The following is a 21,793-nucleotide window of genomic DNA, read 5'->3' as shown; positions in this document are numbered from 1 at the left end:
ATAGGAATATTTTACCAGTCCTCTGATTTGTTGACTTGGTTTTAGTTAGGCACTGAATTAATTATTTGTTTTCAATTTTTCTGGGCTACTATTTTGATTTGCCCCCCTCCCCTATTCCTCACTTCTGTCTTCTGAATAAAGACAGAATCTCTCTTTTAATGCTGACTAGCCCGACTAGCTAACTACGTTCACCAACCTGGCCTCTAATTCACAGAGATCTACCTGCCTGTGCTACCTGCACACTGGCATTAGCACACCTTACCCTAGAATGAGTGCAAAGTTAATAGGTGACATTTATTATTATTCTTAACCTTAGAACCTTAGATTCTATGATATAAAAATAATGAAAATGAAATACTAAATTATAACTAACCATCTCGAGTTGTATGACAAGAGGACAAGAGAGTACAAAACAGAGTTTTATGTTTAGATGCATGGATACAGACATGTGCATAAGCATCCTACGTAAATGAAGAAGAAACACTGGGCAATTCCAGCTTTTGCAGCTAAAAGCAGTGACAGGGTCTGACTGATGTCCATCACTACCTCCTTTTATTAGTCCAGGTTCCTTCTGCCCTCAGCAAGAGCATCTCCTGATCAGGGAGAGCTTTTAAATCATGACTCATCTTCATTGATGAAGACTAGAATGGACTGAGTCATTGTAAGTTTGTTTGCCTATTTGGTTTTGGTGTGTGTGTGTGTGTGTGTGTGTGTGTGTGTGTGAGAGAGAGAGAGAGAGAGAGAGAGAGAGAGAGAGAGAAAGAGGGGGGGAGGGAGGGAGAGAGAGAGAGAGAGAGAGAGAGAGAGAGAGAGAGAGAGAGAGAGGGAGGGAGGGAGGAAGAGAGGGTCTCACTGTGTAGCCTCGGCTGGCCTGGAACTTGCATTAATCATTTATTTCGTCCTCCTAATTGCTGAGATTATACCATACGCCACCATGCTTGGCTGCTCATTATACATTTGGAACAGACTGGGTAATTGTTCTTTCCAGTGGCTTTAATCACAAATATGGTAATACCAAGAGACACACTAAGAGACATTGTATTTTCTAGACCTCCTTCCCTTTGATTGACAACCCAACTTCCCCATCTATAGCAACTGTCTTCTTTGATTATTGATTTGTGGCATGGAGAACCCAAGCTGTCCTGGGGCAGCCTTAACTTCTAATTCATTAGAATCATTTCTTGTATGTCCTGGTGGAAATAAGATCTCTGGGCCAGGAAAGCATAAGTTACAGGCACAAGAATCAAAAGTTTCTCCAGAGAGCCATTAACAGTGATGACAAGAAGGGCCACCCCAATACCCAATACCCATGCCTTGTTTCTAGGACCTGTGAATCTTAGCTAAGGGAGAAATAGCACTGTATGTCAAGGCACTGATTCCAAGCATATTCAGCCTTGTGTAGGACATCGTTGCAGCCTCACAAAGTATGACCACCTTATAGGTGATTTAATAGTCTTTGATGTAATAGTCTTCCAAAGGCCATTCCAAAATTCTATCATGTCCCTTGCTTGAAGGTGGTAGCAAAGATAGTAGGACCAGGATGCTCTGTGAGCACAGGCCCCTGCTGCACTTTTCTAAAGTCAAGTCCTTGGCCAGAAGCAATGAGATTGGAATGCAGTATGGATGATCTCTGCCACACCTCTCATTTTCAGTTTAAGGAAGGCTATAGGTTCACACTGCTTTGGGAACCCATGTGACTCTTCCACCAAGAAGGCCACGCTCCATTGCTTCCCCCCATTACTTTCAAGACTTTAGAGAACATATTTACCTTCAGCTTCTGTCCTATCCCAAAACTACCTTCCTGAACTGTAGGTTACAGCTCAGGGGTAGAAAGTGTGGGCCTAGCATGGGCAAGGCCCTGGCTTCCTACTGAGTATTGCCTAAAAACTTTATACTTTTTCCTGAAGAATTTATATTTAATGGAAGATAATATAAGCAATTTCAATTCACTGTAATTACTGGCTGTTTTCTTCATTATTTTATCCATGAAACATTTTAAAGTAAGAGAAATGAGAAAAGATGACGCAAGTGGCGTGGGATGCATCATCGATAAGGACTTCTGCCTCCCCTCTGGCTCTCTCAGCACAAAATTAAGCACACTATGATCTGATTCATTAGCACAACTGTGGTGGTTTGGATGTGAAATGTCCCTCATAGGCTCATGTGTTTATACACTTGGTCCCCAGATGGTGCTGCTGTTTTGCAAGGTCATGGAAGCTTTAGGAGTGGAATCTCAAGGGAGGAAATACATCACTGGGGGGGTGAGCTTTGAGGGCTTATAGCCTTGCCCCATTTCCTGTTCTCACTCTGACTCTTGACCACTCCTGCCTTTTATGTTCCGGGCCATGATGGACTGTGTCCCCTTGGAACTGTAATATGGAGTAAAGCCTTTTCCCTCTAAGTTGCCTTAGTCAAGTATTTTGTCACAGCAGCCTGTGGAGCAACTGAAAGGACAGTTTTCAAGCTGTGTCTGTTTTTTGATGACTAGGAATTGAATGACCTTCATGTAGAAGCACTCTCAGTGATAGCCAACTGCCTGGAGGATATGGACACCATGGCGCTGATGCAGCAGACAGGGAGCCTCAAAAAAGTCCTGTCATTTGCAGAGAACTCCACAATTCCTGACATTCAGAAGAACGCTGCCAAAGCTATTGCCAAAGCAGCTTATGACCGTATGTATCCCCGTAACATAATCTCAGCACACATCTTCCCTTTGCATTCTTGATCTATATCTATAAACACTAGAGCACCTCCCTGATGTAAAGATACATCTCAGATAAAAAGCAGGCCCCAAACATCTCACTGCCAATAAGTTAAAATACAGATTGCTTTGTCAGGAGTAGGGTGTTACAAACTTAACACCACTTAATTATAATCCCGTTTTTTGAAAAGCAGTTCATTATGAATTTAAGCTTTAAGCTTTTATTTCTCCCCAAATCAGAATAGCACAGAATGCACGTGGTATTTGAGTCTCTGAGAGAGTGGTTTTGAGAGACTACGCTCAGAATGGCATCTGAGGACTCTCAAGTGTCAGCTGGAAGCCAGCAGTGCCGTATCAGAAAGCAGTGTGCTTGTTCTGTGTGCACAGTAAGTTTTCATTTCTGAGACAAGCTGTGTTGTTACAAGTCTGTAAAACAAGAGTGATTAATTACATCCCAATCACTGAAGATGCAATGATAGCTTCAATATATGTGTGTGTGTGGGGGGGGGGGTATTAGTAAAAGACAGGGACTTAGGTTCCTCCCTTTCCGTCACTACTCTTCGAAATGTGACGGCAGCTTTGAGGGCTTCTGTGATTTACATTCTAAACATGTGTACTCACATCTGAATATATGTCTGTGTATATGTTGTGGAGAACATTTTTTTCAGCCCATAGTGGATTTCCTAAAGATTCAACTTTAATGTAGCAAAGAGAAGATCTCTGTGTAGAGTAGAGTTAACATAGTGGGGCTTCATGACTTACACTATCGACACCAAATCTAAAGACAGGCTGTAAAATTATGAATTATTTAACATCGGAAATGTTTGCAAAGGGGTACAATAAGGAAACTGCCGAAATAGGCTCTCTTTATGGGAAAGATTTTTATTGTGAATAAGAGAGAGAGAACACCCAAAGGCATCTGGAAGAGTCCAGAGCAGAGAGAAAGAAGCATATACCGGACATGGCCAGGGCTATCTGTGAGAGGCAAGAGAAGAGAGAACAGCAGAGATGTAAGACAAGGAGATAGCAAGAGAGAATGTGAGAGTGGTGAGCTCAGCTGGCTGGCGGGAGAAGGAAGGATGGCATGCTGGCATGGAGGCTTTGAGATGCGTAAGAACTTGTGAGTAGGAACATAGGAGCCTGGAGACCAGCATGGACTTTGCGTGAAACCACAGGTACACATTGTCAGTGGAGTCACATGTCCTTTCTGCCAGAGGCAGGGCAAAGGACTCCTGGTTGGGGCAAGGGCATGAGGTAGGGGGAAGAAAACCTGTTTCACAAGTTTCTCAGGGATGCTGGCTTTTATCTGGCAACCAGGAATCCTCTATAGTTTAACTCAAGTTTATGTCTATGTATGTGGGCTGCTTGAGTCCTAACAGGTAAATAATGGCTTATCCCAGTTCTAACCATTGGAGCTTAGATGTTATCACACTGGGCCAGTTCTGTTTTCTCTCTCTTCCACTATTCTTGGTGAACTGAGACCTGATTACACCTAAGGAGGTAAAATAGGATACCAAAAACACTGTCACACCCCACATTGCTTAACATATCCCTCTCTGAGATTTGGTATGACCCAGTCTTTCCAGTTTGTTCAGCTCCTGCTAGTGTAGTGATTGTATACATTTCATGGTGATTGTATACAGAGAGGGAGGACAGACACACTTACTCCAAGATATAGTTGAAAGGAAGGTTTTTATTGTAGGTATGAGGGAGAGTATAGCCAGAGACATCTAGCAGGGAGAGAAAGTAGTATACTGAATGTAGCCAGCAAAGTGGTCTTGGCCATGAAAGAAGAGATGGGGGGAGGGGGGATCAGGTGAGGGGAAGAGGGGCAGAGAGAGAGAGAGAGAGAGAGAGAGAGAGCTCCAAGAGAGCATGTGGCTGAAGTAGCAGGGCTATGTAGGAGTGAGACCCTGGAGGAAGGGCATTCTATGGGCTCCAGAAGCTTAGGATAGAGGACAGGGTGAGAAGAGCCAGGATGTATCAACATGTATCATCTAACACAGAGGACCAAGAAGAGGTTGCTATGGTGATCTAAGTGAAGAGCAAGGACTCTGTAAGAGGTATTGGTGATGCAGGGAGCCTGGAGGCCAGCATGTGCTTTGGTATGTTAATGGACACCAGGGGTAGTCATTTGCCCCACATTTCTCTTAGACAATGATCAATCATGTGACGGAGAATGAGTGGGGACTCCAGGCAGAGCACCTGGAGGACTAGCTAGGACAAGTTTTGATAGTATTATCCATGGCTGTGAGGGAACAGCAGTCTCTACAAACCTGTCCATCCATCCATTTGTGATCTTCTTTCCATAAACTGAGACTACTCACAAAGATGTGTCAACCATGCTTGTGGAAACACAGGATCTACTCGGGAAGAAGACCACTGCATGAAAACTCCGGGTAGACAAGGGCTAGGTTCCAATGAGTACTTACAAACCAGATGTGGAATCAACTGTGGAAATTTCCTGGGTGAGAAAGTCTGGACAGGATGCTCACTGAAAGGAAAGACATGTGAAGGCTCAAGGGATACATAAGGTTCCAGATCTGGACATTTGTAGGATGTCTGGTGAATGGAATACAACAGAGCATTGAGCATGTTGGTTGAGGCTATAGAAGTGGTAGGGAATCATTATAAGCCATAATTGTTGGCATTTAGTCTAGGCTCCGCTCCCCAGGTGTGCCTGACTCACTATAAAAGGGGCTGCTTGCCCTCTCCCTCTCCCTCTCTCCCTCTTCCCCTCTCCCCTCTCCCCTCTCGCTCTGTCCTCTTGCTCTTGCTCTGTCCTCTTCCTCCTTACCCCTCTCTCCCCATTCTCATGGCCAGCCATTACTCTTCTACTTACCCACCCCCCGTGTGTGTGTGTGTGTGTGTGTGTGTGTGTCTACTCCTTCAACTCCCCTACCCATGCCCTGAATAAACTCTATTCTATACTACATGGCCATATGGCTGGTCCCTGGGGTGGGGGTGGGGGGATGTGGAAAGGAATGCCTCAGCATGGGCCCACAGAGGCACCTGCTTCCTTCACACCTGATTACCCAGCCACTGAACATATTTCTTCTCTCTTTATTTTTATAAAACACAACAACAATATTTCGCATCAAGGAAGAGGCACTGAAGACAGAGTGAAGAGGGGACATTGTACTTTTCATTCTGTAAAGAATAGCACTCTTGCTATAAGGTTAAAAGATTGGAAGCATGTATTGCCTAACACAGAGGACCAAGAGGAGGTTGCTATGGTGATCTAGGTGAAGTACGAAGCTTACCTGAAAGGACTTGGGGGTATAGCTGAGAGAAGAATGCTGACTTAGCATGCATGAGAGCCAGCAAAACACACACACATACAGAGGCCCACACATGCATGCATGCCATTACACACACACACACACACACACACACACACACACACACATACATGCATGTACTCACACACACAGAGGCACACACATGTATGTAGTCACACAGAGACACACATTTATGTATGCTTTCACACATACCCAGACACACAGATGCATGTACACACACAGATACACACACAGACACAAAGACAGACACATGCATGCCTGCAAATACGCACATGCACACAGGTATGTGTCCAGAAAGTAAACTGAAAAAAAATACAAATAACATGTCTCCTCACATGTAGAAGCTGTGACAAGAGTAGAGACTGGAATAGCATTACCAGAGTCTGGGATAAGTCTGGGAGAGAAGAGTAAGGGGGGGGGTCGGTAATGTTCTACAGCACAGCGGGATAAAAGGCTTGACAATAAATGAATAACTGACATAATCATTCCAAAGCAGTCTCCAGAGAACACTTTGAGTGTTCCAAACTCAATGATAAATATTTGAGGTGATGGATTTCAGTTAACCTGACTAGTTACTACACATGTATATATGTACTAAAACACCACATGGGACTCCATGTATAATTACTATATAATCACTGTATTCCAATTAAAAATAAAATATACATCAAAGATCGTATTCCACCCTCCCACTTTGACAAATATGTATGCATAAAATCAAATCATTAAAAGTCTGAGGGCTTGGTGAGGGATCTGTGAGTGACATGGCTATTGTACAAGAACGAGGGCCTGAGTTTAGATCCCCAACATCGGTTACATATACCTGCAGTCTCAACACAGGAAAACAGAGATAATGAGACTTGCTAGCCAGCCAGTCTAGCCAACTGGTGAGCTCCATGCTCAGTGAGAGACACAGTCTCAAAAACAATGTAGGGAGCAATAGAGAAAGATATCCACTGTTGACCTCTGGCTTCTATAAATATGTGTAGGCACACATATGCATATACCACAAATGCACATTTACACAAGTCTCGTGTATGATTTCAACATGATGTGAAGTTGGTTATATAGAGAGTAGGTAGGCAAGCAGGAAGGCCAACAGACAGACAGACACACACACATACACACACACACACACACACAAGTGCTCAAGCACTCGAGCACACACACACACACACCGATACTTGGTGCCATAGCACTGATCCAGTAAGCTCAAGGCGCTATACAAGCAGAAGCCCCAGCCTGCCTTGGCCCGCAGAGAGGCTCTGTTAGCCCTTGTGGAATGGTGACATGGGCTGAGGTGGGTGGGAGGTGGTACTCAGGATGAGGCCAAATGTCTGATGTTTTACAACTGAGAATACTACAATGCAACACCAAGAAATGGGAACCTAGAAAAGGTGTGAGTTTTATTTGAAGAAAGAGAAATGAGTGCCCTCTGTAAAACTCTGATTAAAATATTAGCAGTATAAACTTCACCCTTGCAGCCATTGCTAGGCACACAGTTCAGCAGCATTAGACACGTTCAACATTCTCTGGCCCTTCCCATCTGCAGAGCATCACCCAGAATGACACAGAAGGTGACTCTGCTCATTGTTTCTACTTTGTCCTTACAGATCTGGCTGCTTCGGTCTCTTTGTGCCCTTAGGATCACACTGTATTTGTCCCCTGGTGACTGTGTGGCACCCAGCATGCTACCCCCATAACGCCCATTCATGTAATAGTGTGTGTCAAGATTTCCTTGTTCTTACGGCTGGACACTACTTTAGTTGACACCACATGTTGATCTTCGATTCAGCCACTGATGGACAGTTGAGTTGCCTTTTCCCTCTTAGCGACTGTGACCGCAGCCTCTATTGAGTGAGTATAAACACATAGGTCTTGGACTCTCTGCTCTCACTTCTTGTGGTGCGTATCAGGGAGACTTTCTAACTCAGATGCTAATTCTATCTTTAATATTTTAAGGAATTTCTGTGTTCTTCTCTCTAACAGCGACACTGTTTCTTTATCCCCAGGGACAGTGCTCAGGGTTCCAGTCTCTCCACATGCTGGCCAACATTTGTTACTTTGTTTGGTGATAGTAAATGTCCTACTAGGCACACAATGACATCTCATTCTTGCTTTTCTTTATATTTCCCTAGTAATTAGCAATGTTACCAAACTTCTTCACCTGTTTATTAACCACGTGTAAATCATTATCAGAGAAATGTCTCAGTCTTTTATGTATGTGAACACATACACATGCATGTGTGTGGGAGCCATAGAACAACTTCCAGTATCCTTCCTCAGGCACTATGCACCTTTAGTTGTTGGTTGTTGTTGTTGTTGTTGTTGTTAGGAAAGATCTCTCATCAGCCTGGAACCTGTCAAGTAGCCTAGGCTGACTGACTAGCTCGTTCTGTGCCTCCCTCTTCCCAATGCTGGGGCTACAGACATGAGTCAACACTGCTCGATTTATTTTTAACATGTGTTCTGAGGATCAAACTCAGGTCTTTGTGCTTAGTAATTTTACTGAATGAATTCTCTTCTGGGACCCATTTTTTACTTTCTGTTTTGAAATAAGGTCACACTAAGTGCCCAGGCTGAACTTGAACTCACCCTGTAGACGAATCAGGCCTTGAACGTGTGATCTTTTTTTTTTTTTTTTTTTATCTCAGCCTCCCAAGTGGGTGGGGTTTCAGGCCCAGCATTGCTGTGGCATAGAGTTGTAGGGATTCTTCATGTGTCATGGGTCCCAACCCCTTGTCAGTGATTAGCTGGTCCTTTCTCCCATCCTGCAGTTGCCTTTTTACTGTTGATTGTGGGTTTTGAAGCATGTGTGTCTTTCATTTTTATACAGCCACATTCATCTATTCTCAGCCTCATGGTTAAGTGGTTTTCACCAAATCCATTGAAATGAAGGCTTTTTCCTATTGAAGGGGTTCATGCTGTAAGCGCTTACCGTCGGACTCCTGTCCTGCTCTCACCGTCTGACTGCTGGCCTGCCTTGAGCTAATTTTTGCAATTAATTTAAGGATGTTTCCAACTTCTCACTTCTGTATGCATATAGACAGTGTTTCTAGCTCCATTTGTTGGAATCCATTTTCTCCCCTTTATAATACATTATATTCATGCACACAGTCTTTGAGCTCTTTGTAGCCTTTAATGTTTTCTGGTTCTTCCTTATGTCAGTTCTAAAATAGCTACATTTCAGCTTCAAGTCGTGTCTCCTCAGTCTTAATTTTAGGATCTAATGACTAAATCTGTGTTGACTCTGCCTCTGGGTTGTCACTGTGTCATTGCCGGAACCAGGACTTTCCTGCAGCTCAGATTCTCCTGCTGGGTCATGTCTCTGGCCAGCCTGTGCTCATTCTCCTGCCGCTTTCGGACTTTCTTGTCCTAAAGACCCCTCCTCCCTTAAAGTGTGCAAATTAGTAGTATGCAGATTATCTTTTAAAAGGCACTGGCACTTTCTATAGTATGAAGATAGTCTGATTTGGGGTGATTTTAAATTTCTGTCTTAGGAAACAATCATTTAGTCAATCTCTTACCCACATGGACTCATGGATCTGACCCTAAGAGAATAAATTACAGTGACCCAGGCCCCTTTCTGAGTCAGGACAAGAGATCAAAATCTCTCCTCTTAAATTGCAAAGTTGTTTTTTGTTTGTTTGTTTGTTTGTTTTTTTTTTGGTGGGTCTTTAAAAATTAATTGTTTTTGTTTCCAGGGTTTTTGTTTTGTTTTGTTTTTGTGATTTTTTTTTTTCCGAGACAGGGTTTCTCTGTATAGCTCTGGCTGTCCTGGAACTCACTTTGTAGACCGACCAGGCTGGCCTCGAACTCAGAAATCCGCCTGCTTCTGCCTCCCGAGTGCTAGGATTAAAGGCGAGTGCCACCACGCCCGGCTCAGGTTTCCAGTTTTTAAAATGTCAGTTTTACTTTGAGATTAGCATGGCGTTTTCTAGAATGAAATCAATGGGTACACACAGTTGCAAACCCTAAAAAGGCTACTCTGTTTATGAATGAGGAAGAATTTATTGCATGCCTGCTGCATGAGAGGCGCCAGTCCTGAAAGTAAGCATGACTGGAATCAGATGCACTTCCCATAGGACGTCAGACTGGGCGCTTACACTGCCACGTTCTGTTAAAGCAAGTTGGCTCATCACAGAGGAAGTCCAGGTTAGGTGCTTCTTGCCGCATGGTATCTGTTGCGATGTTAAATACTTTAATTTACTTAAAACTGTCTTACATTCACTTCTAGTCACATTCATTAAATCTCTAAATTATGCACTCCAACTTTAAATTCTAATTTGATAGTAAGATCATTAAATATTACCAAAAATGATTTTGGAAAGTCAAACATTATGTAAATGTATGACAGTTTAGATATAATATAGTTGGATTAAGGGAAGAAGCAGAAACCATTAGCAGCCTTATGGCTGAGAGATGCTGAAAAGCTGCAGCCCCTGATAGCCGCCAAGGGCAATGCAAAGGTACAGGTGAGATTTATTTATACAACTACTGTATTTGAATTTAATTATGACTTCTTTGTTTTCCATACTTTGCTTTTCTATGTGTTTTGAGAGTAGATGTTTAAATTTTTTAGAGTTAAAATTATAGCAATGTAACTAGAGGTAAATATGCATATGTGTGTGTATACACACACACACACACACATATATATATGTATATATACATATATATATATATATATATATATATATATATATATATGAAGGTATAGTTAGTTATATGAGTCTTGTCATTAAATAGTTATGAGCCTCTCTTTTTTTTAAGTATCTCCTTACTATGACATTTTATTTTATCTACATTTTTCATTTCTAATCTAAATTTCTAGACAAATAAAGTCTCTCAGTCTATACTATCATTTCCCGGGCTAATCCTGGCCTTCTTAACATTCTATTTTGTTTTTTATTTGTTTCTCAAGTTAATCAGGCTATATTTTTCAGTTAAAAATTGTTCTGCAGAAAACTGAGTGCTATTTTTTTAATTGTTATTACAGTATATTGGAGATGTGTAGTCCTATGTGAGTTCAACTGGTTAGAGCCAGTTCTCTCCTATCATGTGGGACCCACCAGGCTGTCTCACAAACAGGTGTGCTATGTTTGTGAGTCCTCACCTCTGGGCGTGTTTGCTGTCTTTGAATGTGTTTGACAGTTTAGCTGGGTGTGGAAGTGTTGGAGAAAGTTTCTCCTTAACTCGTTGAATCTTGCTTTTGTGGCTTCCCAGTCTGAGCCCTGCTGAATTTTACTTTTCTGTATATATTTTTTCATATTTGGGTAAAATCTTTTCATTAAATTCAAAGTATCTGGGGCTAGAGATGTAGCTCAGCAGTCAAAAGCTCTTGCTGCTCTTGCAGAAGACACAGGGTCAATTTGCAGCACACATATGGTAGCTCAAATTAGTCTGTAATTCTACTCCCAGAGAACCAGTGTTGCCTTCTGGCTGCCAAAGGCACCAGGCAGGCAAATGGTGCATTTACATGCAGTTAGAACACTCTCTAGCCTCTCTCTCTCTTTTGAGGCAGGGCTTCTCTGTAGTCCTGGCTGGCAGTGATGCTATAGACCAGGTTGACCTCAAACTCGTGAGCTCCATATACCTCTGACTCTTGAGTGCTGGGATTAAAGGCATTCACCACCAGTGCAGGGTAAAAATATTTTTTTTTAATTAGAAAAAAATATAGTAAATTTTAAAAGTTACCCAAATGTATTTTTGTTCCACCCCCCACTCCTCGCCATGCAGCAAACTTTTATTCCATTGTACTTTATGTTCTTGCCTTGGCTTTATTTAGTCTTACTTCCCCCAGAATACTTATTACTATGTAATGTCTTTAAAGCGTCTTTGTCCTTCTTCTGTTCTTGTTATGCCATGGTAGAGCTGCAGTGTAGCTGTGGTCCGCAGGCTGCTCTGTCCCAGACTGGGTATAACCAGCAGATGGGGCTCTCACGGACCCTTTGGCTGTGTTTCTCATCAGCTGATATGTTGGTGGAAGCCTTTGGTCCACATTTGGATATTAGCAGGGGTGTTCTTGTACTGAGATGTCACACCCTCACTGTTCTGTCATCTGGTGCCACTTATAGACAGGTGGGGGCTAATAGGAGTGGGGCACATACTGAGAGGTGCAGTAGTTTTTTTAATCTTTTGCTAATTTTGTTATACTATACAGATGTGTATTTCTTGTGATCCAAGAAACATCAAAAATCTAAAATTTTTTCTTAAAAATAAAATATTGCACTTTAATTTTTGGCAATTTAATTAAGGGATATTAGAGTAAAAAAATCATATGTGTACAATTTTTTCTTGATTTATAAACAACAAATAGCTCTGTATTAAAGTAGAGCTGACAGAAGTATTCCAGATCTAATTATGTACAGTATAGACGTAACATCTCACCTGTGAGGCAGGTCTGGGGTACTGCATGCATACAAAGACTACCTGTCAAACTGAGGCACCATCTATTCCCATTCTGCTAAATGTATTTAAGCCAAAGGGTGTGGACAAGAAATACTTCTCATTTGTCAAGGTAACACGTGAAGTGCAGTATTTTTGACCAGAAATAGGTTTTTTTTCTCTCTCTCTCTTTTGCCTGTGGTCCTGCCTTTCTTCTTAGTCAACGGCTCTGACAGACCAGCTGGTTTTTTAGTAACTTCACTTCCTTCAGCGTCTCTCTGTCGCTAAACCCACTGACTCCAAAACAGCTGTGCAGAATTTGACGTCAACATGTTCAGTGAATCCTTTAGACAAATATGTCCCTTCTTGTTGAACTCTAACTCAGGGTGTGCCCATTGTCGGCTGTCACCTCCTTCTCACACTTGTCTTCATCTCCATTTCTAGAATAGTCTCTTGTTCAGCTCTTTTCCCAACTGTCAAACCCAAACCCTTCACATGCATCCATCATTTCAATACTGATCTTTGTAAAATCTTCCAGAGAAATCTCACTTGTGACTAATGCCTGCACCGCTTCCTTCTCTGCTTATGGATTCTTAAATCTGTTTCTAACCCTCTCATGACTTCTGAATCTCTGGCTGTTGCTTCTGATGGCTTCCCAGCACATGCAACTTCTGTGCCCAAGCTCAAGCTTTAGGAGAGTCTTGACTTCCTTTGCCAGCATTTCTACGGGCATTTTTCTGCATGTACTCTCAAAGACACTGTGGGCTGTCTGAAGCCATCTCTGTCTCCCAGATGATAGTGTCCAAATGAGGAAAGCAAGGATGAGCAGGGCCAAGTTGAGACAACCTCACTCGGTGTTAGCTATTCATCTGGTGGAGTCACACACCCTTTGTTTAGATTGGAACTTTCCCTGTCTCTGTTGAGTTACATTCTGACATACAAGATTTGTGCTAGGCTATGATTTTGTATTTATTGCTTCTTGTTTTGGTCCTTGCTTTGGATTTGGGGAGTTATCATTTTGACTTATTGCTATCCATGTTGATCAAATGGTTAAACTCAGCGGGAAAATCAAAATGTCTATTTCTATTGCTTTTCAAGGTGTCGATGAAATAGCTGTTTTTTTCTTTCTGGACCTATAAGATTGTGTGTATGTGCACACACATGTGTGTGTACACATATATGTGTGCCTTTGTGTGTATCTGTGTGTGCATACTTATGTGCATGTGTACATGTGCATGTCCATATACCTATGTGTATGTATGTGCCCACATGCCTATGTACATGTATGTGTACATATTTGTGTACATATGCACATGTATGTATGCATATTTGTACACATATGTGTGACAGCACATGTGTATCACAGAGCCTGTGACAGTAAAAGCTCAGCTTCAGGTATTGGGCTTGCCTTCTCCCTTGTTTAAGTAAAGGCTTCTCCTGCTCTTTGGGGTTGCATTATCAGACTAGCTGTCCTGTGAACCTCTAAGGATTCTCTCATCTTCTCTGCCCATCACCTCAAAGAGGCATGCTGGGTTACAGAGACCTGTGTTATAGCATCTGGCCTTTATGTGTGTTCTGGGCATATGTACTCAGGTTGTCAGGCTTGCCTGGCAAGCACTTTACCCCCTGAGCCACCTTCCTAACCATGAGCCTTTTTACAAACATGCTTTAAGCTATTAGAGCCCATTCTGCTTTATACATATTTCTAGTTTCCTGCGTGTGACCTTTATAGATTGCTATTATGATAAATTTAGAAAACCTGTGTCAAATAATCTGACACTGCTATTGTGGGACACTAGGTAAGCAATGGGATGAGAATCAACTTCCTGCCCAGCAGAATGCCCATTTCTAGGTGGGTGGAGTTTCTCTCTATGCTAACACCACTCATTGGGGTATGCCTGTGTACAGCTCTGTTGACATTTTTCTTTCTGGTTTCAACTCTTAAATTTGTTTTTCTTAAAAAGAAAAAGAAAAAGAAACTCACCCATCCATCTATCTTAATAAATCCTTAACCATGGACCTACTTCTGATGGGAGCCACGTGCTCTTACAAGTCATTCTGCTTACGACTTCCTGCTTGGCCACATTTGTTGACAGACTGTTTAACTGAGCAGTAGTGGGCTGGGCCAGTCTTCCTGGGCCACTGGTAGAGGTGGCCCCTTTCTCCCTGCTGGGTCACTCCTTTCTTATCTACCTGGCCACAATCTCAAATCACCTCTCCTTGTGTGTCTGACTGTACAACACTCTTTCCATACCCTTCCTACGTTCAGACCTGTTTTTCCTATCAATTTGTAGACAGTCTTGATGTCCATCTGCCAGATTCACTAGACATGCCTCATTATATTAGTTATACTAGTGAAACCCCTAACTTAAGGATTAACAAAGTTGTCTTCTATTATTTCTGTGTTGAAAGTGAACAATTAGAAACAAGTTTAATTTTTCTTCCCCAGTTAGAAAGTGCCATAAGTTTGGACAGCTATTATTAGTCCCCATTCCATCAGAAGAACAATGCTCCTATTAGCAATAATTTTTAATGTAGCTTTCCTTTCCATCATCCCAATAATATTTTAGACAAGTGAGTATGTTTTCATTGTCTGTCAAAAACAGCTGAGACATGTAAACAAATGATATTGGTTCTTGAAGTTGTGACTTGCATGGGAAGCAGGGTCAGCAGGAATTTGACCTGGCATCACTGGAGGGTGGGGAGGTGTTAATGACCTAGTTGCTGAGAGTTTTATGAGTTGGTGTTAACTACTCAGCAGGGACAAAGGTGGGACAATGGCCAGTCCAGAGAACAGGCAAGGACTAGCATTTCAACATTTGCTTTTAGCCCTGAAGCCTCTACCTTCCTTATGTTAGCACACTGGGTACTATTTTCAAAGGGCATTACTCTATTAAAGTAACCAGCTAGCCGTCTTTATTATCAACATAATTAAGGTATAAATACTTCTTGGCATAGTGGTTCGGTGAAAGTACTTGGTTAATATGTTAATTCATTTTTTAAATCTATTATAGCCACACTGCAATCAGTCAGCACTTTTGAGGTTTGGTGAACACAGCTGGATTTTGAGAACATTCCCAGCAGGGCTGAGAAACTAATTGCCCACAGTATTTATTTAAATTATTTTATAAAAATCTAATTGCCTTCAGTATTTACTTAAGTTATTTTTTAAATCGTTCCAGTCTTTACATATATACTGTTTTTTAATGTAACAATTATGTGCTCAAAAATTGATCGTTTCACATTAATTGCTACTGTATCTTGTCAGATTTTCCTGATAGAATCCATGCTGAGTGATCTGTTTAGGATTTGATTCAGAGACATCAGGGAAAGCTTAATGATACAACTACACCAATCTTCCTTCCTTCCTTCCTTCCTTCCTTCCTTCCTTCCTTCCTTCCTTCCTTCCTTCCTTCCTTCCTTCCTCTTCTTCCTCCTCCTTCTTTCGTCAGTGCCTCTGGAAAAGTCTCCAGCATTTTTTTAAACTAATAAAGACTTCCTGAATTTAAAAATATCTTAGAGGCCAAAGTGATGTATTAACTGCAGCTTTTGTTTTTTGTTTTTTGTTTTTTGTTTGTTTGTTTTTGAAACACCCATTCTGACCAGCTGAAGCCTGTCCAAGCACAGGAGTCATAAGGCTCCCAGGAAGAGGCTCCTGATTGGTTACCTAGCTCCACGCATTCTGAGCCAGATCTCTTGGGACTCATCTGAAGATGGATGAGCCCAGGCCAGAAAGTCTTTGCAAACATGACTGAACATGGCTGTTATGAAGAGAATTTTGGGGATCATTGCTGGAGAAAGAAGATCTTAACTTACCAGTGGAGACCCCCTTAGTGTTTGTTTCTGAAAGCATTTTTGGGAAAAAATAATTTAATTAAAATATGTCTAAGTAATTAATTAGTCCCACATGCAGATTGTAATAGAAAATGCTATCAGTGTTAGGAGGCCGAAGATCCTTCCTATATATTAATGTCCTTAGACCCCAAAGTCAGTCTTGTTCACTGGCCATGAAACCTTACTTTGTCAAGATTATGCTGTCAGATTTCACAACGATAATGAATAGAGACTCAGATACACAGCCAAAAATTTTAAAGAAACCAAAAGTAACTTGAAAAGGAATTATTTTTCAGCCGTTTCTTCCCTCAGCAGCCTCCAGAGCCAACAACCCCAGTTCTTAACACTGAGATTTTCAGACTCCTTAAATAGTAGAAGATTTAGAATGAAATAGAATGAAAAATTTTAAATTAACGAAATGCAAAAATAATCTTAATACTCTAATTGAATGTTCTGCTTTGACACAGATATTTCCTTCAGTATACTATGAAATTGGCATTTATTAAAAACAAACAAACAACCTAGAAAAACCTAGGACAAGAGAAAAATGTTTAAATGCTTGCTTAGTCTATCCAGGGTCCTGAGGTTCTGCCTTCAGCATCACACACACACACACACACACACACACACACACACACAAAGTTGGTTTGAAATTTAATATTTTATAACAGAGCAAATACCATGATGTGGACTTAGATTGGTAAGTGTTTTCAGAAAGCAAAATTATTCTAATGTGGTCTTATATTGTGACTGTGGTAACTAACGTGACATCTCTAGTCTATGCTGCGTGAGCACGTACAATCATTTGGGGGAAAGACACTTGAAGGTTTTAATGGAAGCTTGAAGAGTTGGACTGGACTTCAGCCCTCATTTCTCCCTCCTACTCCTTTCTGCTGTTCTCTGGAAGTCTTAAGTTTCCAGTTCTCCAACTGGAACATGGTAGGCACGCCTTAGTATTGTGTTTTATAGTTCAAGTAATAGAAGGTACTTGTGCTTTTATGCTTAGTGAGGAGAGAGCCCCGTGAACACAGAGAGCCGAGCCAGCTTGAGCACATCTTAAGTGTTTATGACATCTGAGTGTCTGTGCATCTCACCACACAAGGCTCCCTACCACATCTAATGCACGGCAGAAGGGGGAACGACGAATACATTTGACACCCACCATCCCTTTTGTGTCTTGGCTGTGGTCTGAAGGTGAACTAGGTACACATTTTGCTTAGTTTAGATTTAGACATTAAAGTTAGCAAATGGCTTGTATTTCTGTCAGGTAGTAAGTACACTTTGGCCAGGCAAACTCTGATTTATTTTTAATTTCTGTTTATGAAAGCTGAAAATAGAAAAGTTTTTCACGAACAAGAGGTTGAAAAATGCCTGGTGACTCTCCTGGGATCTGACAGCGATGGAACCAAGATTGCTGCTTCCCAGGCTATTTCAGCCATGTGTGAGAACTTGAGCTGCAAAGAATTTTTCAACACCCAGGGTAAGCAAGCCAGAGACCGCCAGTTTTTGAAGGCTTCTGGGTTGCTGCGCCGAGGCTGTGTGAATGCTGTTCTCAGGCTGTGTGTGTGGTGACCATGCTCAGACTGTGTAGTGACCATGCTCAGGCTGTGTGTGTGGTGACCATGCTCAGACTGTGTAGTGACCATGCTCAGGCTGTGTGTGTGGTGACCATGCTCAGGCTGTGTGGTGACCATGCTCAGGCTGTGTGTGTGGTGACCATGCTCAGGCTGTGTGTGTGGTGACCATGCTCAGGCTGTGTGTGTGGTGACCATGCTCAGACTGTGTGTGTGGTGACCATGCTCAGACTGTGTGTGTGGTGACCATGCTCAGGCTGTGTGTGTGGTGACCATGCTCAGACTGTGTGGTGACCATGCTCAGGCTGTGTGTGTGGTGACCATGCTCAGACTGTGTGTGTGGTGACCATGCTCAGGCTGTGTGTGTGGTGACCATGCTCAGACTGTGTGGTGACCATGCTCAGGCTGTGTGTGTGGTGACCATGCTCAGACTGTGTGGTGACCATGCTCAGACTGTGTAGTGACCATGCTCAGGCTGTGTGTGTGGTGACCATGCTCAGGCTGTGTGGTGACCATGCTCAGGCTGTGTGTGTAGTGGCCATGCTCAGGCTGTCTGTGTGGTGACCATGCTCAGGCTGTGTGTGTAGTGACCATGCTCAGACTGTGTGGTGACCATGCTCAGGCTGTGTGTGTGGTGACCATGCTCAGGCTGTGTGGTGACCATGCTCAGGCTGTGTGTGTGGTGACCATGCTCAGGCTGTGTGTGTAGTGACCATGCTCAGACTGTGTGGTGACCATGCTCAGGCTGTGTGTGTGGTGACCATGCTCAGGTTGTGTATGTGGTGGCCCTGCTCAGACTGTGTAGTGACCATGCTCAGGCTGTGTGTGTGGTGGCCATGCTCAGACTGTGTAGTGACCATGCTCAGGCTGTGTGTGTGGTGACCATGCTCAGGCTGTGTGTGTTGTGGCCATGCTCAGGTTGTGTATGTGGTAGCCCTGCTCAGACTGTGTAGTGACCATGCTCAGGCTGTGTGTGTGGTGGCCATGCTCAGACTGTGTGGTGGCCATGCTCAGACTGTGTGGTGACCATGCTCAGGCTGTGTGTATGGTGACCATGCTCAGGCTGTGTAGTGACCATGCTCAGGCTGTGTGTATGGTGACCATGCTCAGGCTGTGCGTGTGGTGACCATGCTCAGACTGTGTGGTGACCATGCTCAGGCTGTGTGTGTGGTGACCATGCTCAGGCTGTGTGGTGACCATGCTCAGGCTGTGTGTGTGGTGACCATGCTCAGGCTGTGTGTGTGGTGACCATGCTCAGGCTGTGTGGTGACCATGCTCAGGCTGTGTGTGTGGTGACCATGCTCAGGCTGTGTGTGTGGTGACCATGCTCAGACTGTGTAGTGACCATGCTCAGGCTGTGTGTGTGGTGACCATGCTCAGGCTGTGTGTGTAGTGACCATGCTCAGGCTGTGTGTGTGGTGACCATGCTCAGACTGTGTGGTGACCATGCTCAGACTGTGTGGTGACCATGCTCAGACTGTGTGGTGACCATGCTCAGGCTGTGTGTGTGGTGACCATGCTCAGGCTGTGTGTGTGGTGACCATGCTCAGGCTGTGTGTGTGGTGACCATGCTCAGGCTGTGTGTGTGGTGACCATGCTCAGGCTGTGTGTATGGTGACCATGCTCAGACTGTGAGGTGACCATGCTCAGGCTGTGTGTGTGGTGACCATGCTCAGGCTATGTGTGTGGTGACCATGCTCAGACTGTGTGTGTGGTGACCATGCTCAGGCTGTGTGGTGACCATGCTCAGGCTGTGTGTGTGGTGACCATGCTCAGGCTGTGTGATGACAATGCTCAGGCTGTGTGTGTGGTGACCATGCTCAGGTTGTGTGTGTGGAGACCATGCTCAGGCTGTGTGTGTGGTGACCATGCTCAGGCTGTGTGTGTGGTGACCATGCTCAGGTTGTGTGTGTGGAGACCATGCTCAGGCTGTGTGTGTGGTGACCATGCTCAGGCTGTGTGTGTGGTGACCATGCTCAGGCTGTGTGTGTGGTGACCATGCTCAGGTTGTGTGTGTGGAGACCATGCTCAGGCTGTGTGTGTGGTGACCATGCTCAGGCTGTGTGTGTGGTGACCATGCTCAGGCTGTGTGGTGACCATGCTCAGGCTGTGTGTGTAGTGGCCATGCTCAGGTTGTGTATGTGGTAGCCCTGCTCAGACTGTGTAGTGACCATGCTCAGGCTGTGTGTATGGTGACCATGCTCAGACTGTGTGGTGACCATGCTCAGGCTGTGTGTGTAGTGGCCATGCTCAGGTTGTGTATGTGGTAGCCCTGCTCAGACTGTGTAGTGACCATGCTCAGGCTGTGTGTGTGGTGACCATGCTCAGGCTGTGTGGTGACCATGCTCAGGCTGTGTGTGTGGTGACCATGCTCAGACTGTGTGGTGACCATGCTCGGGCTGTGTGTGTGGTGACCATGCTCAGACTGTGTGGTGACCATGCTCGGGCTGTGTGTGTGGTGGCCATGCTCAGACTGTGTGGTGGCCATGCTCAGGCTGTGTAGTGACCATGCTCAGGCTGTGTGTGTGGTGACCATGCTCAGGCTGTGTGTGTGGTGACCATGCTCAGGCTGTGTGTGTAGTGACCATGCTCAGACTGTGTGGTGACCATGCTCAGGCTGTGTGGTGACCATGCTCAGGCTGTGTGGTGACCATGCTCAGACTGTGTGGTGACCATGCTCAGGCTGTGTGGTGACCATGCTCAGACTGTGTGGTGACCATGCTCAGACTGTGTGGTGACCATGCTCAGGCTGTGTGTGTGGTGACCATGCTCAGGCTGTGTAGTGGCCATGCTCAGGCTGTGTGTGTGGTGACCATGCTCAGACTGTGTGGTGACCATGCTCAGGCTGTGTGTGTGGTGGCCATGCTCAGGCTGTGTGTGGTGACCATGCTCAGACTGTGTGTGTGGTGACCATGCTCAGGCTGTGTGTGTGGTGACCATGCTCAGGCTGTGTGTGTGGTGACCATGCTCAGGCTGTGTGTGTGGTGACCATGCTCAGGCTGTGTGGTGACCATGCTCAGGCTGTGTGTGTGGTGACCATGCTCAGGCTGTGTGGTGACCATGCTCAGGCTGTGTGTGTGGTGACCATGCTCAGGCTGTGTGTGTGGAGACCATGCTCAGTCTGTGTGTATGGTGACCATGCTCAGGCTGTGTGGTGACCATGCTCAGGCTGTGCGTGTGGTGACCATGCTCAGGCTGTGTGGTGACCATGCTCAGGCTGTGTGTGTAGTGGCCATGCTCAGGCTGTGTGTGTGGTGACCATGCTGAGGCTGTGTGGATGCTGCACTCAGGCTGAATATTTGTTCAAACTGTGTAGACGCCACACTCAGGCTGTATGGATGAGTGTGGAGTCACGGCTCACACTCAATTCTCTGCAGGGATCCCACAGATAGTTCAGTTGCTCAGAAGTGACAATGAGGAGGTGAGGGAAGCTGCCGCACTGGCCCTGGCAAACCTGACGACCAGCAGCCCTGCAAATGCCAAGTAAGTACACTAACCTCGCTGGGTCCAGCACACCCTGACTGTGACATTTGGCTTTTAAGATGATTCCATATTTTCTTAGGTAATCTGACTTTTGTGGTTCTTTGGGGTCCCGTATGAAAGTAGTTATCTGATTGGCTTGTTCCCCACAAAAAAAAATTGAGTATTGAATTTTGTTGGGAAACTGTGCAAAACCCTCATACCCAGATGTCAAGTCAAGTCTTTGTGTGTGTGTATGTGCGGGTTCCTCTGCATATATGCGTGTGTGTTTACACACCATATACATATAGATTCCAGGCATCATGATCTGTCATTGTCTACGCTTTTTAACTCAACTTTTACTATTTTATGTGTCTTGGTGTTTTGTCTGCCTCTGTCCATGCACCATGTGACTGCCTGGTACCCACAAATGCCAGACCAGGTGTTGGATCCCCTAGAAAAGTAACTACAGACACTTATGAGCAGCTCTGTAGGGGTTGGAGATTCAAGCCTGGGTCTTCTGGAAGAGTAGCCTA

General features: G+C 44.1%; 1 protein-coding gene across 6 annotated transcripts in view; it reads left to right on the top strand.

Annotated features, from left to right (window-relative positions):
* The window catches only part of Armc3 (armadillo repeat containing 3), a 96,354-nt gene that overhangs the window by 37,010 nt on the left and 37,551 nt on the right, over nucleotides 1–21,793 (top strand). For all 6 annotated transcript variants that reach the window (XM_085835146.1, XM_085835147.1, XM_021156443.3 and 3 more), the window contains exons 8-10: nucleotides 2,489–2,672; nucleotides 17,552–17,704; nucleotides 21,176–21,281. In XM_085835146.1, coding sequence (XP_085691272.1) covers nucleotides 2,489–2,672; nucleotides 17,552–17,704; nucleotides 21,176–21,281 — 443 coding nt within the window. The remainder of the gene's footprint in view (nucleotides 1–2,488; nucleotides 2,673–17,551; nucleotides 17,705–21,175; nucleotides 21,282–21,793) is intronic.

This window comes from Mus caroli, unplaced genomic scaffold (assembly GCF_978045245.1).
Source record: "Mus caroli unplaced genomic scaffold, Mus_caroli_1 scaffold_2, whole genome shotgun sequence".
NCBI lineage: Eukaryota > Metazoa > Chordata > Mammalia > Rodentia > Muridae > Mus > Mus caroli.
Note: the sequence above shows the minus strand (reverse complement) of the source record. Positions and strands in the feature narration are given on the sequence as shown.